At 39.8% G+C, this 27,185-nt stretch overlaps 1 protein-coding gene across 1 annotated transcript in view; it reads right to left on the bottom strand.

The window, feature by feature from the left end:
• Window positions 1-27,185, bottom strand: part of RhoGEF2 (Rho guanine nucleotide exchange factor 2) — a 67,083-nt gene that overhangs the window by 36,729 nt on the left and 3,169 nt on the right. Inside the window, exons 4-19 of the mRNA XM_080149620.1 lie at window positions 26,885-26,939; window positions 25,648-25,704; window positions 24,857-24,914; window positions 24,232-24,345; window positions 23,397-23,517; window positions 22,755-22,827; window positions 21,543-21,728; window positions 20,579-20,709; window positions 19,090-19,217; window positions 18,303-18,363; window positions 17,807-18,002; window positions 6,227-6,289; window positions 5,451-5,591; window positions 3,349-3,460; window positions 2,481-2,606; window positions 40-184 (exon numbers count right to left, since the gene is read on the bottom strand). Of these exons, the coding sequence (XP_080005746.1) occupies window positions 40-184; window positions 2,481-2,606; window positions 3,349-3,460; window positions 5,451-5,591; window positions 6,227-6,289; window positions 17,807-18,002; window positions 18,303-18,363; window positions 19,090-19,217; window positions 20,579-20,709; window positions 21,543-21,728; window positions 22,755-22,827; window positions 23,397-23,517; window positions 24,232-24,345; window positions 24,857-24,914; window positions 25,648-25,704; window positions 26,885-26,939 (1,767 nt within the window). The remainder of the gene's footprint in view (window positions 1-39; window positions 185-2,480; window positions 2,607-3,348; window positions 3,461-5,450; window positions 5,592-6,226; window positions 6,290-17,806; window positions 18,003-18,302; window positions 18,364-19,089; window positions 19,218-20,578; window positions 20,710-21,542; window positions 21,729-22,754; window positions 22,828-23,396; window positions 23,518-24,231; window positions 24,346-24,856; window positions 24,915-25,647; window positions 25,705-26,884; window positions 26,940-27,185) is intronic.

The following is a 27,185-nucleotide window of genomic DNA, read 5'->3' on the forward strand; positions in this document are numbered from 1 at the left end:
TTATTAATTGGTACCCAAAGTTTTATAAATTGGTCTTACTTGTCGTCGGCAGATTCATAATTGCCAACCATTGTGTCAAGGAGAGGGAGTAGGATGTCCTCGGCGATGGCGAGACGGCGGGACTCGTTCTGCTCCGCCTCCGCCAGCTGATTTGTGGATGGCCCGCCGAATATTCCGCCCATGCCTAAAACAACAGATCTATCTATCTATCTCTTTCATTATATATCTATCAATCTATGTATCTATCTATTTATCTATCTATCTATCTATCTATCTATCTATCTATTTATCTATCTATCTATCTATCTATCTATCTATCTATCTATCTATCTATCTATCTATCTATTTATCTATCTATGTTTCTATCTATCTATTTACAGGTCTATAGTATAGATGTATATACAGATAACTACCTTCCCCCCCTCCCTTTTCCAATGACCTTTCTCGTCTGCTAGCAAATTATTTTCTGCTACTTGGCTGTGTCAATATACCCGACACCATTGGTTGATTTTAATTGTCCCAATTGAGAGTCGGCCACAAGGTAATTGTGATTAGGAAATACAGTTATTAGAAACTTTCAAAATACAGGGAGGGAGGGAGGGGAGATTGGGGTCTATAAATTATGCTGGTACCCAAAGTTGTTATTCTGGTACCCAAAGTTTTGTAATCATGCTGGTACCCAAAGTATTGTAAATTATACTAGTACCCAAAGTATTGTAAATTATACTGGTACCCAAAGTATTGTAAATTATACTGGTACCCAAAGTTTTGTAAATTATACTGGTACCCAAAGTATTGTAAATTATACTAGTACCCAAAGTATTGTAAATTATACTGGTACCCAAAGTATTGTAAATTATACTGGTACCCAAAGTATTGTAAATTATACTAGTACCCAAAGTATTGTAAATTATACTGGTACCCAAAGTATTGTAAATTATACTAGTACCCAAAGTATTGTAAATTATACTGGTACCCAAAGTTTTGTAAATTATACTGGTACCCAAAGTATTGTAAATTATACTGGTACCCAAAGTATTGTAAATTATACTGGTACCCAAAGTTTTGTAAATTATACTGGTACCCAAAGTTTTGTAAATTATACTGGTACCCAAAGTATTGTAAATTATACTGGTACCCAAAGTTTTGTAAATTATACTAGTACCCAAAGTATTGTAAATTATGCTTGTACCCAAAGTATTGTAAATTATACTGGTACCCAAAGTATTGTAAATTATACTGGTACCCAAAGTATTGTAAATTATACTGGTACCCAAAGTTTTGTAAATTATACTAGTACCCAAAGTTTTGTAAATTATGCTGGTACCCAAAGTATTGTAAATTATACTGGTACCCAAAGTATTGTAAATTATACTGGTACCCAAAGTATTGTAAATTATACTGGTACCCAAAGTATTGTAAATTATACTGGTACCCAAAGTATTGTAAATTGTACTGGTACCCAAAGTTTTGTAAATTATACTAGTACCCAAAGTATTGTAAATTATTCTGGTACCCAAAGTTTTGTAAATTATACTAGTACCCAAAGTTTTGTAAATTATACTGGTACCCAAAGTATTGTAAATTATTCTGGTACCCAAAGTTTTGTAAATTATACTAGTACCCAAAGTTTTGTAAATTATACTGGTACCCAAAGTATTGTAAATTATACTGGTACCCAAGGTATTGTAAATTATACTAGTACCCAAAGTTTTGTAAATTATACTGGTACCCAAAGTATTGTAAATTATTCTGGTACCCAAAGTTTTGTAAATTATACTAGTACCCAAAGTTTTGTAAATTATACTGGTACCCAAAGTATTGTAAATTATACTGGTACCCAAAGTTTTGTAAATTATACTGGTACCCAAAGTTTTGTAAATTATACTGGTACCCAAAGTATTGTAAATTATACTGGTACCCAAGGTATTGTAAATTATACTAGTACCCAAAGTTTTGTAAATTATGCTGGTACCCAAAGTATTGTAAATTATACTGGTACCCAAAGTATTGTAAATTGTACTGGTACCCAAAGTTTTGTAAATTATACTGGTACCCAAAGTATTGTAAATTATACTGGTACCCAAGGTATTGTAAATTATACTAGTACCCAAAGTTTTGTAAATTATACTGGTACCCAAAGTATTGTAAATTATACTGTTATTAGAAACTTTCAAAATACAGGGAGGGAGGGAGGGGAGATTGGGGTCTATAAATTATGCTGGTACCCAAAGTTGTTATTCTGGTACCCAAAGTTTTGTAATCATGCTGGTACCCAAAGTATTGTAAATTATACTAGTACCCAAAGTATTGTAAATTATACTGGTACCCAAAGTATTGTAAATTATACTGGTACCCAAAGTTTTGTAAATTATACTGGTACCCAAAGTTTTGTAAATTAAACTAGTACCCAAAGTATTGTAAATTATGCTAGTACCCAAAGTTGTTATGCTGGTACCCAAAGTTTTGATAATGATTACCTTGCACCAGCTTCTCTCGGAATGCGTCCAGCTGAAATTTGAGTAGCTCCCGCGCCTTGGCTCTCGCCTTCCAGAACAGCTTCTGTAGCGTCTCCTCCCTCTCATTCTCCTCCAGCAGGATGGAATCTAGGGTCAGGGGTGGTTATTCTGCTCTGCATGGGATCCCCGGCTAGGGGGGGAGGGGGGGAAGTACACAAATTTTTAAAATAGTGCCAAAAATTTTTTAATAGTACCCAAAGTTTTAAATAGTACCCAAAGTTTTAAATAGTACCTAAAGTTTTAAAATACGAAAAATTAGGTTGATCAAACCTCTAGGGGGCGAAGCCGCTATTGAATAATAAAGTGTACTGAAAACATGAACCGAAGATTTGTAAAATGCTACTTGTCCTCTTATCTACAGACACGACCTTAGTATGATGAGATATTTAATTTTAAATAAGGGGGGGGGGGTTATTGAAAAAAATGTTGTACAGAATCTATATCCACCTATGCTTTGTACCTATGCTATTTCCTTATTTTTTTTTTGAAATTTACCCAAAAACATCAAAAATATACCTAGAGAAATATGTAAAAATAGCCCAAAAACCTGCTAAAAAGCAGTCTGACTGCTATGGATGTATGTATTATAGTTGATTATGCTCCTCAATAAAGGGAATGCTGTCAAAAAGTTTCAGCCTTCTATCTCTTATAGGAGCCAAGAAATTTAATTTAACGAAGGGGGGGGGGGGGTAATGAAAAAATAATCTTTAGCAAAATATCTATCCACCTATGCTTAAACTGGTACCCAAAGTTTTATAAACTTGTACCAAAAGTTTTGTAAATTCGTACCCAAAGTTTGATACAAACAAATCATGTGCAGAATATCCACCTATGCTCTGTATAGTCTGTGTGTCCAGGGTGGCAATCTTGAGGGGTGAGTCAGGGAGCAGGAAACAGGAGTGAATCTCATACGCCCATTTCTTCATATCCTTCAGACCTCCCTGAATAATAGAATAACTAGAGTTGGGCCGGATACTTTTTTGGGCGGATACCGGATATCTAGGCTGATTTCTAATGCCGGATATCCGGTATCCGGCCGGATATCTGACCAACTTTCGATATCCGGCAAATTTCCGGATATCCGGCTAGATAACCGGATAATTGGCATTAGAAATCAGCCACATATCCGGTATCTGGATAGTTTCAATATCCGGTATCCGGCCGGATATTTAAAATGGCCGGATATCCGGCCAAACACTAGTAATAACTTCACAATGGTTTTAATATTTTAACTACTAGTATAATTTACCATAGATAGAGGGGACAATGGGCTGTTTAATACACTAGTCCCCAAAGTTTTATATTAACGTTTTCTTATTCATTGTATTAACAACATGGGGGACTTTAGTAAATTTTGTTTGTTGAATTAAGTTGAGTGTCCAAACGTTTCAACCACTAATTTTAATCTATAGAAAAGGCAATTTTGTGTATAATCATTAGGGATAAACATCAATTTATCGGCCATTGTCTTATCCCTTTAGATCCCTGGTAATTCGCATATCCTGAATAATGTACTTGGTAGCAGGGATCTAAAGGGATAAGACAATGGCCGATAAATTGATGTACACCCCCAATGATTATACACAAAATTACCCCTTCTACAGATTAAAGTTAGTGGTTGATACGTTTTGAACTAACCAATCAAAATTCAAATAGTCCCTAAAGTTATTATACCAACGAATAAGAAAACGTATTATACAAGTTTGGGGACTAGTGTAATAAACAGCCCAATGTTCCCGCCCTCCCTGACTTGGTAGTAACATTTAAGGGGTTTCAAAATTTTGGGTACCAGTGTAATTTACACCCCCTAGGCCTTATGGAGGGAAAAACTTATTCTCAAAAAAAACCAAAAATGGCAGTTTTTAAATCATTTCTAAACGGGATATTTGACTGTTAGTAAATTACACTGGTACCTAAAGTTTCATAAATACATGTTTTTCATTCGTTGGCTCAACAAAATAAGTAATTTTCTCTATCATAATTAGGGATTTATCGTCCATGGTCTTATCCCTAAAGATCCCTACGTGAAACGAAAAATAATTTATAAAACATAGAAAACTAAAAATAAATCATTGATTCCTGTTTATATTTTATTAATATTATCATATTAAAGGATTTTTCTTTTTTATTCGGAAGATTTATTTTATTTTTAAAATGAATGAAAAAATGTTTTATCAATTTTTAATCACTTTTTTTGTGAAATAACTATTAAGTTAAAATGTTTGAAAAAAAATAAATAATTGCAACAAAAAGGTGATGTTAGCAAATAATTTCTTGAATAACGATGTGTTTTTGTTAAACATATAATTAATAATAAAATGAAAAAAATCTTCGGCATCTTGGGGCTAATTAAAAAACTGGTTTTAATCTTATAATTGTACATTTTATACATGCAAAAAACTATTTATAATACGGTGCTAGACATAATTTTTCAGTATGGCTGAGAACTGGATCTAATCCAACGGATATTAATCGGTTTCGAAGCAATACTGGAATAGTTATTTCGCGCATCGTTTTTGAAACAGCTTTCAACGGATATAGAATGTACAATTATAAGAATAAAACCAGTTTTTTAGCCCCTAGTTGCCGAAGGCACGGGTTAAAAAAAACTGGTTTTAATCTTATGATTGTACATTTTTATACCCGCGGAAAGCTGTTTAAATATAATACGAGGCTAGACATAATTTGTCGGTATGGCTGAGAACTGGTTCTAATCCACCGGATATTAATCGGTTTCGAAGCCACGCGGGAAAATATTTTACCTGTTTATAAACATCCGTGATAAGGTAGAACAGGAGCGGGGAAGGATTAGAAGTGAAAAAATTCATAGGTGCGTGGGAAAATTCATTGGAGCGTGGGAAAATTCATAGGAGAGTAGGAAAATTCATTGGAGCGTGAGCAAATTCATTGAAGCGTGGGAAAATATTTTACCTGTTTATAAACATCCGTGATCAGGTAGAACAGGAGCGGAGAAGGATTAGAATTAGAACAGACATAGTTGAGGAAGACAGCCAGGTGGGCGGACTGCTTGATCAGGTCGGTCAGCCTACTAAACACCCCAAACTGGTTATCCTGTGTGGGGGGTATAGAAGATAAAGTATAGAATAGAATCCAGGTAAAAGATTTGGATCATGGAAAAGAAAACGAAGTTGCGGGTTTCGTCGTATTTTCACAGCAGCTTTTGATGGGTTATTTTAGGTTAGGTTAGGTTAAGTTGGGTTTGGTGATTGCCGCGCAGGGGGCTAGATATAAAGGAAAAGCTACTGTGAAAATACGACGAAACGCCCCTTAAGAGGCGTTGTCACAAAAGGGACTACACCCAAAGATTCTGCCTGGCTAGTCTGAAATAATTTTGGAACTTTAGAAAGACTATTAGTAAAATCGCATGATTTAAGAGATTATTATATTTTGGATAACTTACTAAAAAGCTTGGACGTCCGTTCCTATATGATATAAAGATTCCCCCCCCCCCTCAAAATGGAAAAGCTTGGACGCTCTTGTTCAATTCCACACTACGGGGCAATCCCCTAACTTAACCTAAAATAACCTATCAAAAGCAACTGTGAAAATACGACGAAACGCCCCTTAAGAAGCATTACCACGAAAGGGATTATACCCAAGATTTTTAATGCGTAAGCGCAACTTTTCTTGAATTTTCCAAGAAATATTATTTTGAGGTTTTCAATTCTATATTTTATCTTGTTTGCCTGGGGGGTGTGGGAGGCTCCAGTGTCAAGAATACCTCCACCCTCATCCTCTGAACTGTCATCCTGCAAAAAATAATGATTCAAACAGGTGTGTATATTCTGCACAAGATTCATTATTTTTCCCCAGCTGCAAATTTTTTTATTTTTTTTCCCTCCTACTTTTTTCCAGCAACGATTATCCTCTTCGTGGAAAAATATTTTCAAAACTCTTTATTTAATCTTATCATCCACCCTCCCACATATTCTTTAAGTTTTTTTCACCAAAGAGTGGAGAAAAATGGAAAAAAATGCTTTCAGTTCTCTTAATTTTTAAATTTTTTCCCCCAAGCACAATCACATATTTTTCATTTTTTACCCCCCCCCCCCTCAGCCGGGTCAAATTTGCAGAATATACACCCCTGGGTTCAAACATTTGGACACTCAACTTAATATCAAAGAGAGAGGGAACAGTAGTCTGTTTATTACAAGAGTTCCTAAAGTTTTATAATAACGTTTTCTTATTCGTTGGCTTAACAACTTTGGGGTTTTCAGTAAATTTTAATTGGTTGATTCATAAAGTTAAGTAATAAAACCTTTCAACCACTAATTTTAATCTACAGAAGGCGTAATTTTGTTTATCATTATTGGGAAGGTCATCCTGAACTGTCGTCCTGCATAAATAATGGTTGAAACGTTTGGACACTCAACTTAATACAGGGGTGTATATTCTGCACAAGATATATTTTTCTTCCCTGCTGCAAAATATTTCATTCCCTTAGGAGGGGAAAAAAATGGATAAATATTTTTAGTAATTTTTATTTTATACATATTTTCCCCCTCCCACATATTTTTCTTGTGGTATTATCCTCTTAGGGATTTTTTCAATTTTGAAAATTTGAGTATAATGTTAATGCACAAATAAACCCTTCCATAGATTAAAAATAGTGGTTGAAACGCTTGGACACTCAATTCATTAAAAGTTTCCATATTTGTTGAGCCAACGAATAAGAAAACGTTATCATAAAAGTAAAACTTTATGGACTTATAAAGTGATAAAAAGCCCATTGTCATTCTATGGCCAAATAAATTGGTACCCAAAGTTTATAAAGGGGGGAGGGGGGGAGTTTGAAAAATAAGTACCAAATTTTAGCCTGGCCGTTTGGGCTTGAATTTAAAGATATCGAGCTGATTTTTTAATGGAACCTTTTTTTACATGAATGAGTTGATTAGCAACCCTATATTTCATTTTTGCACTTTACTTCTCGGGGCTTGTTTGCTAAAAACTTATAAATTTTGTTTTTGTGGGGGTTATTTTACCCCCAAAAGCCTCTAGAAGGATAGTGCTTATGTGGTATGCGGCAGCTCTGGACCATGCAGAAACTAGGACATTATAGTGATGCTACGCACCTAGCTAAATCCTGTTATTCTACAATTATAAGGCCACCTGAAAATATGTCAGATAACGGTACTGGTTTCATCTCTCAGTTGTCCTGCAAATGGAGGGAGGGGGTGTTACCCCTCCCTCTCCCATCTTAAGCACCGGAACCTTCCCCTTCAACCACCAAGTTATCAGCACCACCTCAACCCTGAGGATAAAGGATCTAAACCTGCCCTCACCTGATAGAATCACCCCCACTCAGACTGTTGTTGTCACAAGTAATCATCAAACCTTCCCTCTTTAGTACCCAGACCTACCACTCAACCCCTCTATGCTTATCTGCCTATTGTGATGCTCCATGGGCTATCCTGCCTGCCCCAGACAGGGATAGCCATCTACCTAACCATTGCAATTATCTATGTTTTACTGTATGATTTATCTTTAACTATCTTTATTCCTAATCCATATGTATTTATATTATGGTTAACTGTATTCTTAATCCCCCCCACCCTTTCCAGGGATGGGGAATCATGATTGCCCAAACTGACTATTGTATATGTATTATAATGCTTTTATGTTATGATCATTTATTCCTATCCATGTAGTTATTGTTTGTTGTATAGAGCTTCAGTATCCTTTACACCTTCAATAAAGTGACAACTGAAATAGATGTTGATTCTTGTCTAGTGAATGCTAGAGAAGCATAGCTTCTCTATAGTAAGGTGTCCACGTCTGTTCACACTGCCGTAGTCTTTATTCGAACTCTGGTGTCTGCCATTTACCCTAGGCGGATACCACAACTTTGGTGACAGCTGTGTGAGATTACGGCGAACCACAAGTGTAGAGCAGACGCGTATCTGAGGCTAAGGTACTCCCAGCAGTGAATCTGGCAAAACTGACGCAAGCAACCTGAATTACCCACCCTGGACAGCAAAGTTTAACTCTGCATCCGGCAGTTGTGGAAGCGAGACAGCGAAATTTGACGAATAACCGCGAGCAGCGCTGATATCTAACGGAGAATTGAGCGCCAAAAGGGCTGAAACAGGCCTGCGGACCGGCTGAAACAAGCCAAATAAGTGTAAACGGCTGGAAATAGGCCAATTTTACTGCAAGAGATAGCAGGATCCGAACCAGTGGCGCTAGCAGGACGGGACATTCCCTGCCGCCATCAGCTGGATTTGGATAAGCGGCGCTAGCAGGACGGGACATTCCCTGCCGCCGATAGGCTGAAACAAGCCACATAGCTGCAAGCGGCGCTAGCAGGACGGGACATTCCCTGCCGCCGATAGGCTGAAACACGCCACATAGCTGCAAGCTGCGAGCCAACATACGAGTGTAGTTCACCAGAACAGAGAAAAACTACGTCAACTCCAAGTATCCTGAGAAGCTACAACGCAGCCACCCATCTAGAAAAACAGATATTATGTTACATTGCAGGGATTACCACCCTGATGTGATGGCCAAACAATAGATTTATGAGCAAAGCTTGGCAAACAAATTGTTGTGTTGTGATAAATCTAAGAATAGACCAGGCTTGGATTATTGTGTATTGTGATAACAGCTAAAAATAGAACAGAGTTGGTAAACAAATCTGTTATGCAATTGTGATAAGGACAAAAATAGAATCTAGATGTAATATAATAAAGATCCTGATATACAATCAAAACATCTCAAGCCCACAGCACAATAACAATACACCCCTTATTCCAAGGGAAGGGGAGAAGCCCCTCTCCATTGAAGGCAAATACAATCAGGGTGATATAATAGATAAACCTAGGATTAAGAAGAAAAGGCAATATTACACCAGCCCACAGTTACCCCCCTCCCTCACAGGGGGAACGGACGGAGTTACCCCCGTCCCCTTACGCGCTTCCCCCTTCCTACCCACACTAGACTAAGTCCGTCTGTAGTGTGGGGCTAGCGATCGGACACACAGAGCGCCATTCACGGGTAGCGCAACAGAGTGCGGAAAATATCATAAATCCAACGGACGAAGCTGACCAATGAGAGAGCGAGTTGAGGGGTGAGAGCGCGTTTTCCCCGTGTGCGCGGATTTGACGGTGCGGACGCGCGTTGCAAGGACAGGAGATTTCACACACACACACACACACACCCACACAGGAGAGGGGCCATTCTATAGCATACATCAGAGATATTTTTTTAGGAGAAAAACTTGCAAGCTCCTCCCTCCCTGTCTACAGTGTGATAAGGAAAACTAAACCAGTTCCTTGAACCCGCTCAGACCCTCAACATCTCCTAGCTCTGCCAACCCTACTTCAAAGCTGAGTGGTTAGTGAAACAAATATATGTATATATAAATACCCAAGTGATAAATAATGTTGTTTTTTTTTTGTTGTATCATGGGTACAATCAAGTGAATACTAACCTCACCAAACAACACTGGAAACTGATATGGTAACTGAACGAAAGTACGCCCACCCTGTGGACATAGCCTGACTTGCTGCCCCACACTGGGCAGTGGTGGTGTGTACCTGGACCATCGACCCTCATAGTTGTGAACTATATACAGAGGAAGCGTGATTTTTTTTGGAGCAAGGAGGAAAAGCTAGCTAGCTCTGGGGATATTCCTATACACGTATATATATATATATATGGGCGTGTAGCCATGTATATATATAGATAGCCTACCTATCCATATATCTACTAGTGGATACGCTCCTAGAGACATCTGTGGATGCCTAACATATTCCCTGTTACCTTTAAAGGGCGAATATAGCTAAGATCCGCTGGTTACCACAGAAATCAAGAGCTATACTGGAAAGGAGAACAACTCAGGCTCAACAGTTAAACAAGACGCTGGCGCCAACAGACCAACACCCTGCTACTTATCATGGGGGCGCGCCAGCCACAGAAACTCTTGAGCCAGGAGGACCGAGCCTACGGCTACGTGGACTACCACCCTAATTACACAGCTATAGTATTTATACTAGGGGTGAGCCGGCTCGAACCTCCTTGCGGCGCGGCTACTCTACTCTGCTTCTATATCTACAAGATACTACTTCTGTTATTACTTTGGCCTACTGTGTTGAGTACAGTGAACATCAAACACATGCCAGGTCACAGACCCCTGGTCCCTGAGATGCCCTTGTCTGGAAGGGTGACTGAATGTCCGCTGCACAGCTCCTGTTCAGTTGGTGCTCCACGCACGAGAAATAGCAATACTGGACTGGGGATTGCTGAACCTGTAGGTGTCCTCCTGGGGGTGTTGAACGATGCAACTGAGCCTAATGAGAAGGTGACAAGCTTCAGAGACTTAGTGGCCAGCCCCAAGATGGACACTACCACCAGAACTGAGACTCCAACGGGGCCCAGCCCTAGGGCCAGTACCACCTGTTTCTGGGGTGGAAAGGTCCTCCCTGGCGCTGGCCTCACCAAGCTGGAGGATGGGGAGCTGTCCCAGGGGAATAGGCTCTTCACCCAGATGCCCGACGCGTACCTGGGGGTGGGGGAGCCGCCACCCAAGCCTCCCTGGGAGCCCCCAGGCATGGAACGACTGGGGACCGGCCTAAGGATGGGGGCTGGTGACCTGCTGCAGTGGAAGACTTTACCCAGCACGGAGGGAGCAGGGTTGACCAGCAGCAGTGAGGCTGTTCCCCCACACTCCAAGACCAGATGCCGCTACTCTGTTGAACCACTGCACATGTCCCAGCCAAGTTCCCCCATGCTGCTGAAGATGGAGGCCCACCAGGATGCAGAGCTCCAACCAGGGAAGTCAATAAGAAGGCCACCCCTTGCCAAAACCAGAACCACCGCAGGGGCCCCCCACCAGCAACTGACGGAGCCTGGCAGGGACGCCATACCAGCTGGCAACTCTGGCCCAACTCAGGTGGCTACCAACAGTCTGCTGACAGTCCGGAATACAGTTCAGGCTACCATCAGTATGGCATCTTCTGGGCCTTGCTGGTCCACCTGTGGGTACCTGTCCACACACTGGCCACAGGTACCCCCCAGAGATCATAGCCCCCTTTCCGACTGGCACCATCAACGGCCTTTGCTACCAACCACCTGGCATACCCAGAGGCAGGATCCCTCATGTGGAGAAGCACCTGCAGAAGCTAAGGCCGAGGCTGGCCTCGCCACCCAGGGGAGGAGAGCCGCTGTTGGATGGAAGGAACCTGTGTGTATGGGGAGGAGGCTGAATGTAACCAAGGAGCCACCACAAGCAGCCCGGCACCGCCTGACCCCTAGTAGGGGAGACCCTGTTTGTCAGCTGGTGCCCCAACTGGAGGAGGAGAGGCCTGGCAGGTTGATACACCCTGGGGAAGCCGGCCTGATGGGACTCAGCTGGACGAAGGGGCGCTGCCGCTTCAACGGCCACACAGCCGCCAAGTGTAGAACCGGTTGGGACCGGGCAATGAAGAAACACCAGGCCGCCCAACAACCTGCATGCAACCAGTCTGCCACCCAGGTCCACCTGGAGGGAGATGCCCAGCCGTTACCCCAACTAGCTGCCGCCGCTGGGGCCGCGGCTACCCAGGAGTCTGTGTCTCAGATTGGGACCATGGTGGCCAGGATCAACGTGCTGGGAGGAGCGGCTGAACCCAACCGGGTTGGCCTGGACCGCAGCCGCAACCACAGGGGACCGGTGTCCGTAACCCCTGTCACCCCCAGCAAGAGGCAAGAGGCGCTAGCCAGCGAGTCTGAGTCGATGTATGGGACGCCAACCGGCGTCGCCACCTGGAAGGAACGAGAGGTGCTTCCCTGCACCACCAAGATGATGTCTGGGGCGACAACCGTCGCCGCCACCTGTGAAGACTGGGGGGTGCTATCCAGCGCCCCACGCTGGTGCCTGGGGCGACAACCGTCGCCGCCACCGAGAGACCTGGACCCCTGTGAAGACTGGGGGGTGCTATCCAGCGCCCCCACACTGGTGCCTGGGGCGACAACCGTCGCCGCCACCGAGATACCTGGACCCCGGAAGGAGCCCGCAGCCCCAGAGGAAGGGGTGACACCCGTCACCCCCAGCCAGCCAGAGCCCCCAGCCAGCAGGGAGAGTCCAGCCGTCCCACACCCTCAACTGCATCCAGCTGTCTACCTCCCTCAACCAAGCCAGGGTAATTGTATTGCACTGGTGTACCAGGAAGTTTGGGCTGGGCCAAACTTGCCTGCGCCCCCTGCATCTGCCCCAGGAGCCAGGGTATCAGCCATTACCAGCCAAACTGAAGAAGCTTTGACCGCTGCCTGGGGAGTAACACAACTAGGTGCGCCAAGGGCCGAGCCTAACCATAGAAGTAGAGGATCTCCAACAATTATGTCTACCCAAGATGGAGACAATGTGCCTGGACCCCTTCAGGCTAGGGGAGGAAATACGGAGCCTGGTGCCTCCAGTCCACCAGCAGCAGTGTTCGTGGATGGGCCTGTCTCCCAGCCAACTAGAGCGGAGCCACCCTTGCAGATCCAAGACAGCCGCCGGCATAAAGGAGGGACTGTTACCTTTCCCTACCCCGCAGGTCGGACTGCCATGCACCACCCTGCCAATGTCCAGAATGAGCCTGAAGGAGGCAACGCTCCTACAGTATGGCAACCACCACCTGCCCGCGTTGACAGAGACCCTGGAAGCCGAATGAACCTGACCAGCCCCGAGGGCGAAGAAACTGCGCCTGCATCCAGTAGCCAGCCTGCCAGCAGCAAGGTGACCAACACGATGGAGACCACCAGCCCAGTGGAGAAACCTGAAGAGGTGTATACCAGGCGGCTGTTGGTCCAAGCCCCCTCATGTGCTGTGCCACCCCTGGAGGTTGACAGGGTGGCCTCAGAGGTACACATCCAACGGCCAGAATATCCAACAGGACCAGCTACTCCAGCAGATATAGCCGATTCCGTTAGACCTGGGGAGGGCTGGAGTCCACCACCGTCCAGCAACTGGTATCCTGGCGGACCCATTCCACAAGGACAACAAACTGAAGGCCGCAACCACTGTCGGAAGTCTGGCGGTGCAGACAACCCCTCCAGCCTTCCGAGGGGAGAGTTGTGGTATGCGGCAGCTCTGGACCATGCAGAAACTAGGACATTATAGTGATGCTACGCACCTAGCTAAATCCTGTTATTCTACAATTATAAGGCCACCTGAAAATATGTCAGATAACGGTACTGGTTTCATCTCTCAGTTGTCCTGCAAATGGAGGGAGGGGGTGTTACCCCTCCCTCTCCCATCTTAAGCACCGGAACCTTCCCCTTCAACCACCAAGTTATCAGCACCACCTCAACCCTGAGGATAAAGGATCTAAACCTGCCCTCACCTGATAGAATCACCCCCACACAGACTGTTGTTGTCACAAGTAATCATCAAACCTTCCCTCTTTAGTACCCAGACCTACCACTCAACCCCTCTATGCTTATCTGCCTATTGTGATGCTCCATGGGCTATCCTGCCTGCCCCAGACAGGGATAGCCATCTACCTAACCATTGCAATTATCTATGTTTTACTGTATGATTTATCTTTAACTATCTTTATTCCTAATCCATATGTATTTATATTATGGTTAACTGTATTCTTAATCCCCCCCACCCTTTCCAGGGATGGGGAATCATGATTGCCCAAACTGACTATTGTATATGTATTATAATGCTTTTATGTTATGATCATTTATTCCTATCCATGTAGTTATTGTTTGTTGTATAGAGCTTCAGTATCCTTTACACCTTCAATAAAGTGACAACTGAAATAGATGTTGATTCTTGTCTAGTGAATGCTAGAGAAGCATAGCTTCTCTATAGTAAGGTGTCCACGTCTGTTCACACTGCCGTAGTCTTTATTCGAACTCTGGTGTCTGCCATTTACCCTAGGCGGATACCACACTTAAATGAAATTTGTAGTTACTTCTTATTTCAGTTATGTGAAAGTAGTTTCTAATAAAAAAATCAGCTCGATATGTTTAAAAATATGTTCAGTGCTTAAAATTTTAGTGTTTGTTGGGGTCTTTTGCCCCAAAATTCAATTTTCAAAGTTTTACAGGTAGATCCAATGATATAAGAGAGTTTACAAAAAAAAATTAGGTTGATAACTATAAAAACAAGCCCAAACGGCCAGGGCAAAATTTTTTTTTTTTTTTTTTATTATTATTATTTGATTCTTTATTTGTCTTAAGGGGGGGGGGGGGAAGTTTGTACACTTATAGGAAATGAAATTCAGTACCAAAGTTTGGGAGGGTCGTATGGGCTTGTTTTTAAAGTTATCAACCTAATTCTTTTTGTAGGCTCTCTTATATGACTTGATATACACGGAAAACTTTGAAAATTGAATTTCGGTACTTTCCTTCTAGGGGCTTGTGGAGCAAAAGACCCCCAAAACACTAAAAATATGAGTTCTGACCTTATTTTTAAAGATATCGACCTGATTTTTTCTTTATAATACTTTTTTAACATACCCGAATCAACGAACCATTACAGATTTCATTTTGGGACTTTCCTTCCAGGGGCTTGTGGAGCAAGAGACCCCCAAAACACAAAAATATGAGTACTGGGCTTATTTTTGAAGATATCGACCTGATTTTTTTTATAATACTTTTTTAACATAACCGAATTAACGAACCATTACAGATTTCATTTTGGGACTTTCCTTCTAGGGGCTTGTGGAGCAAGAGACCCCAAAAACACAAAAATATGAGTACTGGGCTTATTTTTGAAGATATCAACCTGCTTTTTTACATAAAAATACTATTTAAACATAACCGAATCTACGAACCATTACAGATTTCATTTTGGGACTTTCCTTCTAGGGGCTTGTGGAGCAAGAGACCCCCAAAAATCATAAAAATATGAGTTGTGGGCTTCTTTTTTACGATATCAACCTGATTTTTTATATAAAAATACTATTTTAACATAACCGAATCTACGAACCATTACAGATTTCATTTTGGGACTTTCCTTCTACGGGCTTGTGGAGCAAAAGACCCCAAAAACACTAAAAATATGAGTTCTGAGCTTATTTTTTAAGATATCAACCTGATTTTTAAAAAATAATACTGTTTTAACATAACCAAATTAAGAAAACATTACAGATTTCATTTTGGGACTTTCCTTCTAGGGGCTAGTGGAGCAAAGATTCCAAAACCACTAAAAATATGAGTTCTGAGCTTATTTTTAAAGATATCAACCTGATCTTTTTAAAATAATACTTTTTTAACATAACCGAACTAAGAAACCATTAAGGATTTCATTTTGGGACTTTCCTTCTAGGGGCTTGTGGAGCAAAAGACCCCCAAAACACTAAAAATATGAGTTCTGAGCTTATTTTTGAAGATAACCTGAGAACTCAATTTATTTTGTTTTGGAGGTGTTTTACCCTACTTTCCCCTAAAAGGAAAGTGCCAAAATGAAATTATTAGTGGCTACCTAGTTTAAACATGTGAAAAAAGTTTTCATGAAAAAAATCAGCTCAATATCTCTAAAAATATTTTTTGGGGGTCTTTTGCCCCACTAGCTTCTAGCAGGAAAGTCCCAAAATGATATCTGTAATAGTTTCTTAGTTCGGTTATGTTAAAAAAAGTGTTCCTAAAAAAATCAGGTTGATATATTTAAAAATAAGGTCAGAACTCATATTTTTAGTGTTTTTGGGATCTTTTGCTCCACAAGCCCATAGAAGGAAAGTCCCAAAATGAAATCTGTAATGGTTCGTAGATTCGGTTATGTTAAAATAGTATTTTTATATAAAAAATCAGGTTGATATCTTTAAAAATAAGCTCAGAACTCATATTTTTAGTGTTTTTGGGGTCTTTTGCTCCACAAGCCCCTAGAAGGAAAGTGCCAAAATGAAATCTGTAATGGTTCGTAGATTCGGTTATGTTAAAATAGTATTTTTTTATTATATAAAAAAAATAAGGTTGATATCTTAAAAAAGAAGCCCATAACTCATATTTTTATGATTTTTGGGGGTCTCTTGCTCCACAAGCCCCTAAAAGGAAAGTCCCAAAATGAAATCTGTAATGGTTCGTAGATTCGGTTATGTTAAAATAGTATTTTTATATAAAAAATCAGGTTGATATCTTTAAAAATAAGCCCACAACTCATATTTTTATGATTTTTGGGGGTCTCTTGCTCCACAAGCCCCTAGAAGGAAAGTCCCAAAATGAAATCTGTAATGGTTCGTAGATTCGGTTATGTTTAAATATTATTTTTATATAAAAAAAGCAGGTTGATATCTTCAAAAATAAGCCCAGTACTCATATTTTTGTGTTTTGGGGGTCTCTTGCTCCAAAATCCCCTAAGAGGAAAGTCCCAAAATGAAATCTGTAATGGTTCATTAATTCGGTTAAGTTAAAAAAGTATTATAAAAAAAATCAGGTCGATATCTTCAAAAATAAGCCCAGAACTCATATTTTTGTGTTTTGGGGGTCTCTTGCTCCACAAGCCCCTAGAAGAAAAGTCCCAAAATGAAATCTGTAATGGTTCGTTGATTCGGGTATGTTAAAAAAGTATTATAAAGAAAAAATCAGGTCGATATCTTTAAAAATAAGGTCAGAACTCATATTTTTAGTGTTTTGGGGGGTCTTTTGCTCCACAAGCCCCTAGAAGGAAAGTACCGAAATTCAATTTTCAAAGTTTTCCGTGTATATCAAGTCATATAAGAGAGCCTACAAAAAGAATTAGGTTGATAACTTTAAAAACAAGCCCATACGACCCTCCCAAACTTTGGTACTGAATTTCATTTCCTATAAGTGTACAAACTCCCCCCCCCCCCCTTATATACATAAAAAGTTTACATCTGAATTATAAGAGTTATCATAACAATATTGTATGAAGACTAATCCAATTTATTCTCTTATAAAAAGTGTAAGTTAATTGTAAAGCAGAAGTAAAACAAAGGGAAAGAAAAAATGTCGTTTAACATAAAAAAGTGTACATTTAAATTAAGTCAAAATTAATTCAACACAATCTCTACTCAAAATATATCCCATTTATACAACAATAAAAAAATAAACTTCAGTAAGTCTCAGAAAGAAAAATAGTTGTCATTGAGAAGTAAAATAAAATATTTACGATAAAAATAATAGGTCAACACTAATCCTAAATACATTCTGATTAAATTGTGTATAACGAATACACAGCTGAACTTAAAATTGTTAAGGAGGGATAAATATGTGTGGCCTGTTTTTTTTTTTTTTTTTTTAACAGGGCAAAAATTGATACTGAATTTTCATTTCCTATAAATGTACAAACTCCCCCCCCCCCCTTTGTACCCAAAGTTTAATAAATGGCTTACCTCCATAGTGAGTATATCCAGGCCTCTAGCTCCGCCCCCCGACTCCAGGTGGTTGTAGGGCGGGGGAGGGGTGCCGGGGGGCGTCTCGTAGCGCGGACTCGCCCCCCCTGGTCCAACAAAACTGCGACCACCACCCACGTCAAAGTTCAGGCTCTTGGCTATTTCCAACGTTTGGTCCAGGCTGCTCGGGCTTGATCTAGGAAGAAAAAAATAATAGGTATGATTCCTAGGACAACAGAGTAACTGGGATCTGAAGGGATAAGACAATGGCCGATAAATTGATGTAAATCCCCAAGGATGATACCCAAAATTATCCCTCCTGTAGATTACTACATACATCCTATTACTTTATTATAAGGATGTCCATATGCCCGTCCGATAGAGTTAGTTACCTTGTTCTGGTATGGTGGTGGAATTTTTATATTGGTACCCAAAGTTTTATAAATTGGTACCCAAAGTTTTATAAGTTGGTATACAAAGTTTTAGAGTAGGTTACCTTGTTCTTGTATGGACGGCGTGCTTGGGTGGTGGAATTGGGGAGCTCGGTGTTTTAAGTCCTGAAATATCACACAGCTTATACCATCTGTAGATTAAAATTTAATTAGTGGTTGAAACGTTTGAACACTCAACTTAATAAACCAACCAATAAAAATTCACTTAAGTCCCCAAAGGTGTTAAGCCAACGAATGAGAAAACGTTATTATAAAAATTTGGGGACTAGTGTAATAAACAGCCAAATGTCCCCTCTCTCTCTGGAGATTTCAACTATCTTATACCAACAACGAAATTAATTCGGGAAAAAAATCACGAAATTTATACGCGATTTTCAGCTGTCGTTTGGGGTCAACACATAGTAGATTTGACGAATTAAGTTTTCATGTTTACTTTTCAGTAAGGCTTAGAAACCGATTAATATCCAATGGATTAAAACCGGTTTCGAAGCCATAATGAAAAATATGTATCGTTTCACATTATAGAAATCATAAAATATGTTTAGATGTTTTAGCCCAGGCAGGGGTGTATATTCTGAACAAAATTTATTTTTTCCCCTAGGAGGGGGGGAAATGGAGATATGTCCCCATCCCACATATTTTTCTTGTTTCCCCCCCCCCCCCCAAGACGGAGAAAAAAACTGGAAAAAAATATTTTAAGGACTGTAGGTATATATCTCCATTTTTCCCCTCCCACATATTTGTATCCCTTCACCTCTTTAGCAAGGGATCTCTTGCAGAATATACACCCCTGGGCCGGCCGGGGTCAACAAAACTGGAATGAATGATAACCTGAATTGGATCTTCTATCCGCGCCACTGCTGCTGATGTTCTCATGGGAATTGTGTCGCGGGATTTTTGGCGGGGGAGGAGGCAACCCCGCTGTAGCTATCAGCACACTCGAGGATGGTGGATGGTTTCTGAAAAAAAAGGAAGAGGTTATATTCAGGTACCCAAAGTTTTATAAACTGGTACCCAAAGTTTTATAAATTGGTACCCAAAGTTTTATAAAATGGTACCCACAGTTTTATAAGTTTTAAAGGTGGATGGGTTCCTAGAAATAAGGTTACTACAGGGATCTAAAGGGATAAGACAGTGGCCAATAAGTTGATGTACATCTCCAATGATGATACACTAGTTTCCCCCCTTTTTGTAGATTACTATTTGTGGTATAAACGTTTGGAAAATAAACTAAATGAACCAACCAATCAAAATTCAGTAAAGATCAACAAAGTTATTGAGCCAACGAATAAAAAACGTTATTATAAAACTTTGGGGACTTGTTAATAAACGGCCAAATTTTCACTCTCTTCCTGGGGTGTAATATTATTATTATACGAAATTTAAAGCAATCCAAAAAAAAGTGTGTTTTTATATCCTTATAATAAGGTAATAGGATAGTTTTTATCTCAAGAGGGGTAAAATAATGGATTTAAAATGTTTAAGGGGGGGGGGGGGAAACACCCCACCTTGACTATTGACCTTAGGGGCGTGGTGACGTTTCTGGTACAAGTTCTCTCCACGTCACCTTCTCTGCATTTTAAATTGCAATGTAACGCGCTCAACACCCATCAGACAACCAACCCTTTGATTGCACAACCCTTATCTGAGAAGTCCCAACTGTGCATGGTAATGAGTTGCGCCTGTTTTGGACCAAGGCATTCCCGCCTACTCTAACTATGTATGTCGCGCATCTGACATAGCAGCAGTAGAAACCATTTTAACGTCTTTAGTTATGACGAGTAGTTGGGTCGAGATTCAGGTCCTTTTCATTAAAGTTGGAGTTCTGGTAACAGGGGTCTTAAGGGATAAGACAATGGACGATACATCCCCAATTATTTTTAACAAAATTACCCTTTATGGTAAAAAATTATTGATAAAAAGGTTTGAAAATGTACCACATGTTTTAAAGCCATCGAATGAGTAACCGTGCTTATAAAACTTTGGGTACCAGTATAATTTTTTCCTTACTTTATTACCTTACTAGCGGCTATGCCCCTAGAGGCCTCTAGTGGCACTTTAAATGTTTTTTTTTTAAATAATAAGTTACCTACCTATGTTGAGTTCAAGTCTCACAAATATTAAAAATTTTTAAAGATTTTTTTGTGATTTCTCTTGGGAGGGTGATGGTACTCTCCCCCAAAATAGTTAAAAACCTTCCCGGGACCTATTATAAGCTACCCTGTTAAGGAGAACCCGATCGGTTCAGCAGTTAGCGAGATCTTTCGGTACAGACACTGCACACAGACAGAATTTTACAGAAAATGTACACGCATCTTACCTTGGGGGTGGGGTTGGGGCAGTATTTCTAGCTGGTAGGGGCGGGGGTGGTGGTCCATTCTCTAGCACCCCTCCTGCACCACTGGAGAGGATCAAGGACTCGCTGCGCGGTGGTGCCACGGGTGTACAGTCCTAATCATAGAAAGTTTTTATAAAGGGAGGGGGCGGTTGTGACAGTTTTTGAAACCAAATTTGAAAACATCACTGAAATTTGGAATGATAGTCGCTTTAAAGAGGTACAATGTGGAACTGTGAAGAAAAATTGGTGAAACCGCCGCTACCGCCATTTCCACCGCCGTTTTCGCCGCCGTTTCTTCACAGTTCCAGATTGTACCTCTATAAAGCAACTGCCATCCCTATTTTCAATGCTGTATCTCTTTTATTTAGTTGAGTTCCTTTGACTTTTAGTCTTGGTTTCAAAAAGTGTCTCAACAGCCTCCCCCCTTTGACCCTGTTTAAAGGGGGAAGAGAATAAAATAAATGTTCTGGACAAAAAAAATGTAAAAATAAAGAGAACTGAAAACATTTTCTCCACTTCCTTGCTGTAAAAAACTAGGAGGGGGGAAAAAATTAAGAATTTTGCAGTAGGGGAAAAAATGAATCTTGTGCAGAATATACACCCCTGTATTACTTATATCTATAAAGTAGAATGGTGTTCGTCTGTCTGTCCTGAAGCTTAAGATCTCGGTAACTGCTGAACCGATTAGGTTCTACTTTTCAAGGAATATACCTACTGGTCCTGTGTAGGTTTAAGTTTTTTTTTTTTTGGGGGGGGGGGTTGTACAATCTAAACCCCTAAATCGGGTATAGTCTCTTTCATAGCAACGCCTCTTAAGGGGCGTTTCGTCGAAACCTAGCCAAAAGCTAATGTAAAAAAAGGATGAAAAGCCCCTTTAGAGGCGTTGCCACGAAAGGGACTATACGGTACCCAAAGAAATCATTGTTGTGCAATCTTAAAGTCTGACCTGTCCCAGCAGACGGTCAATGATGGAGGGCTCTCCCCCCACCCCCAGGCGCCTAGACACAGGTGTCCCCGGCAGGGAGGGGGAGGTGTGGGAGGGGGAGGTGGGCGATAGGGACACAGCTCCTGTCGGGGTGGGGGGCAGGGGGGGCAACACAGCAGGGGAGGGGGGTGAGGAATGTCGGTTTACCTAAACAAATAAAGAAATATATATAGAGAGAGAGGGAACAATGAGCTGTTCATTACACTAGTCCCCAAAGATTTATATTAACGTTTTCTTATTTATGAGCTGAACAACTTTGGGGATTTTAGTGAATTTTGATTGGTTGATTCACTAAAATGAGTGTTCAAACGTTTCAACCACTAATTTTAATCTGCAGTAGTAAAATTTTACCTAAAAAAAGGGATTTGTATAAGTTGGTAGGGATCTAAAGGGACAATGGACGATAAATTGATGTGCATCCCCAGTGATAATACACAAATTATCTCGAATGACACAAGTTTCCCCCTTTTGTAGATTACAATTAGTGGTTGAAACGCTAGGACACTCAACTTAATGAAACAACCAATCAAAATTCACTAAAGACCCCAAAAGTTGTAAAGCCAACGACTAAGAAAACGCTGTTATAAAACTTTGGGGACTAGTCCAATGTCCCCTCCCTCCCTAGATTTGTATAAGTTTGAATTTAACGAGTTTGGGTACTTCGTAGCAAACCTTTAAAATTTTTAATTCAAAGCTTATCTATAATTAGAGTCGGTCCGTCCGTAACGGGTAGCTCTTATCGTTATTTTAGACATGTTAGAATTGTCCTATCGATTTCAAACTTTGCATGATGATTCCTGTAGTGTTAGGTACAATTAAGAAAGCGTAGCAACTCTATATCGTTTCCAGAATGTCCGTACGTCCATTTTAAACATGTTATTTTCAAATATTTTAATAATCCGATTGATCTGACTTTTTGAATACTGATTCCAATTACAATAAGGTACAATATCATCAGCGAAGCCTCTCTATAATCAAGAATAAAACATATAAGTATGTCCTTAAACATTATTCTGTAACAGTATTTAAGAAGTTTTGAAACAAATTTACGTATAATTTTGTCATATCTTATATATTTATATTTTATATATTTAGTTCAGACACTACAAGTGTTAATATTCGTTTGTTATAACGTTTTATCGCTTTTATGTAGGTTGTCATCCTTGTTATTACCTTTTTAGAGGTGAGCAATTGAAGTTTGCGTTCAGCATCCTCCAGTTTATCACGAGTTTTCTTGCTAGGACTCCTACAAACAAAACTGATTTAAAATCAAATTGGTACCCAAAGTTTTATAAACTGGTACCCAAAGTTTTATAAACTGGTACCCAAAGTTTTATAAACTGGTACCAAATGTTTTATAAACACTTACCCAAAGTTTTATAACTGGTACCTAAAGTTTCATAAACTAAAACCAAAAGTTTTATAACGCCCCCCCCCCCCCCCCCTATTGAATTAAGTATTAGGTTTATCTATAATACAAAGTAGAACGATGTCTGTCTGTTTGTTTGTTTGTTAGTTTGTAGCGAAGGATCTCGCTAACCCCTTAACCGATATGGTTCTCCTTAACAGGGTAGTTTCTCATAGGTCATGGGAAGGATAATACCTATTTTGAGGGAGAGTACCAACGGTCCTCCACCCTCCAAAGAAAAAAAAATCCTCCTCTATTTGAAATTTTTTTTTAAAAATTGGAATGGTCAACCTATTTCCGAAAAAAAAATTCTGTCAAAATCTACAATATAACAGCGGGTCATCCAATTCAACTCCCCCCCCCCCCCTCAAGTGCCCCCCCAAGAGGCCTCTAGGGGCATATTTTACCTGGCGTGCTGGGACCTCAGCTCCTCTATTTCCCTGGTCTGTTCCTCGATCATAAGCTCCAATGTTTCGACACTTTTAGCCTGCGTCATCCGCAGCACTTGGTCAGACACTGGCTGCGGCCCTGAATACCAACAAGGTTGACAACATCTTTATATAACTCCAATCCGATTATATCCTTATGCTGTCTGTCTGTGGGTATGTTTGTAACTTTGTACTGAGGGATCTCGCTAACCACTGAACCGATCGGGTTCTTCTTAAAAGGGTAGCTTCTCATAGGTCCCTGGAAGGTTTATAGCTATTTCGGGGGAGGATACCACCACCCTCCCAAGAGAAATCGAAAATGTTAAAAATATTCTTTCTTTAACGCAACATAGACATACATATTTTTTAATAAAAACAAACATTTTTAAAGTGTCAATAGAGGCCTCTAGGGGCGTAGCCGCTAGTGCAACTATAGGATATTAACTCTTTTGTTATATAGACCAGCCATGTCACTGTTTGTTTATACTGTTATCACACGTTTCCCCCACTTCATGACTGACGGACAGACGGACGGACATTTGGAATTATAGAGTAGCTCGCTACTAAAAATTTTAGATTTAGCCTCTAGGTTCAAGTGCAGCAGGCCTCCAGGTTTTCTCTGGACAGGTAAAAATGAAAAATTTTTTTTTTTTTGAAGAGTTAGAGTTCAAGTTATAAAATAAAATATGCATCTTTTCATTTTTACCTGTCCAAAGTCTACCTGGAGGCCTACAGTACCTGAAAAATCCACCCCCCCCCCCCCCCATTAATTACATTTAACACTATAGGTAATCAACACAACAAAACCACTCACCTGTAATTCCTGTTGGTGATCTGTACCCCTCCCCCCTGCGCAGTTCCACACCCCCGTCCAATTCTTGAGGGGGAGAGGAGGGGGGACCCAAACTCCCACCGCGGAGTTGTTGATCTGTACACGTGTATATTTATATTGGGGAAATAAATTTTGCAATGTATTCTAAAAAGCTTTCCTCAGATATAAAAAAAATGTACAATTTTCAGATTAAAACCAGTTTTGTTAAGCCCTGAGAAGCCGAGTGCACCAGCTAACAAACTGGTTTTAATCTTATGATTGTACAATTTTATATTCGTAGAAAGCTGGATATAATACAATGCTAAACATAGTTTTTTTGTATGGATGAGAACCGGTTCCTATCCACCGGATTTGAATGAATACAAGAAATAATATTATACATATAGTGTAATAGACAGCCCATTGTCCCCTTCCTTCCTGAAAAATCCCCTAATGATTATAATATACATATGATATGTAACAAAATTGTAGGTAGTTGTTTAAATTATTAATTCATATCATTTCAACACAAGAAGACGATATTTTAAGTTAAAAAATTTTACGCGGCAATCGCACACCAATTGTACCATGCTTAACGATCAGCTGATCTATGTATACATATACACGCCTGCACTGGAAGAAACTCTGCTTGTGTGAACCACTGTAAGAGCAACATAGCTGCCAGTCTAAAAAACAAAAATTCCTATAAAAAAGTATCAGGATGTCTTTCAGTTTGTTTGTAACGAAGAATCGCGCTTCTTTACAGTTTTTTATACCTATAGGTTCAGGAAAGGTTTATAACTATTTTGGGTAGGATACCTCCACTCTACAAAGAGAAAACGCTACTGGAGAAAAAATCCCCCCTCCAAAAAAATGTGTTTTTCTACTTTTATTAAACATAAAGTGAGAGTTCTATTTAAAAGTATCAGGATTTCTGTTGGTTTATGTGTTTGTACTGAAGAATCTCAAAAACTGCTGGACCAATAAGGTTTTCATTACAGTAAAACTTTTATAAAGATCCAGGAAAGGTTTATAACTATTTTGGGGAAGGGTACCTCCCCTCTACCAAGAGAAATCACCACTTAAGAAAAAAATCCTACCTCCCAAAAAATGTTTATTTTTACTTTTTTTAATGTAAAGTTAGAGTTCTGTTTCTAAGTAATACCAAAATTTAAATAAAATTCTAACAGAAAAACCCCATTTATCGCATCGTATTATAGACATATTAGACATCTTTCTGCGGATGTTTAAATAAAAATTAAAAAAATTGCGTTAAATTAATGATTTTCACTTTGATATCTGTGAAAAAGTGTCTGTTATACGATGCTAAACATGATTTTTCAGTATGGCTGACTGAACCGGCTCTGATCCAGCGGATATTAATCGGTTTGAAAGCCATACTGGAAATAAATTGGTCACCTGGATTAGTTTAACAACTTCATTATGATCAGAGTTCATTACATGCTGTCCATTCACCTGTAAATATAACATAATCATGGGTGTATAGTATATTCTAAGCTGGATCTTTAAATCATTAAAAAAAATACTATGGATCAATGCTGGAAGGTGCTTACAATCACTTGCTCTTGTTCGTGGATAGTATATTCTGAGCTGGATCTTTAAATCATTTTAGTGGTGAGCCAGATCGGGGTGAGCCGAATTTCAGCCAATCACAGTGCGGCATTTCATAAAATGCTGTGCTCTCATTGGTGGAAAGTTGGCTCACCACTAAAATGATTTAAAGATCCAGCTCTGCAAAGGGAACTATCCACGAACGAGAGCAAGTGATTCCAAGCACCTTCCAGCATTGATCCATAGTATTTTTTTAGTGAATATACTAGGTTTATGGTTTATCAACTAAAAAGTTGGGTTTCACCATGATTTTATATGAAAAAAACTTTGAAATGTAAATCGTTTTTTGATGCAATATCATCAAGTTTAAAGGACAAAATAAAATAACACGGCAGAAAAGTATCAAAATGCTGTAAATTGCAAAAGTACTTTAATTAAACTGTTTCAAATATTACAAGTTACCAACCCTTTTTCTAAATATACATTTTTAATCAAAATAATATACTTTTGTGTCAAAGCTTTTACTTTTCAAAGTTTTTTTCATATAAACCATGGTGAAACCTAACTTTTTAGTCGATAAACCAAATATTAAACATAAACCTAGTATATTCACTAAAAAATACTATGGATCAATGCTGGAAGGTGCTTAGAATCACTGGCTCTCGTTCGTGGATAGACCCTGCTAAGAAAAAAAAATTATGTGGTGGGAGAGGAAAAAAATGTAAAAATTAGAGAACTGAAAACATTTTTTGCAATTTTCTCCCCTCCTTGGTGAAAAAATCAATAAAAAGAATATGTGGGAGGGGGATAATATGAATACCTAAAGAAAGTAAAGAGTTCTGAATTTTTTTCACCCATTTTTTCCCCTTCCTTGCTGGAAAAAACTAGGTGGGGAATAAAAATAAAAATTTTGCTGTAGGGGTAAAAAATGAATTCTGTGCATAATATACACCTCTGAACAGTGAACATGATACTAGCGGATTCGCCCCCTAGAAGCCTCTAGGGGCACTTAAGGTGTGAGGGGAAATAGTCGACCCCCCCCCCCCAGTTTACAACTTGAGTTTTCAATACATTGGGTACTCACCTTAATGATGACATCTCCCTCCCTCACCCCAGCTCTATGACTTGCACCTCCAACTCTGAACAAAAACATTTATTGGTTGAAACGTTTGGACACTCAACTTAGTGAATGAAGTATAAGTTGCATGGATCTTAAAGGATAAGACAATGGCCGATAAATTAAAGTACACTGCCAATGATGATATACAAAATTACCCTTTATGTAGATATTAATTGGTGGTTTAAACGTTTAGACACTCAACTTAATAAATGAATCAATCAAAATTAACTAAAGGTCCCCAAAGTTGTTAGGCCAACGAATAAGA

This window comes from Acartia tonsa, chromosome 15, assembly GCF_053477335.1.
Source record: "Acartia tonsa isolate MP-2025a chromosome 15, ASM5347733v1, whole genome shotgun sequence".
Taxonomy (NCBI): domain Eukaryota; kingdom Metazoa; phylum Arthropoda; class Copepoda; order Calanoida; family Acartiidae; genus Acartia; species Acartia tonsa.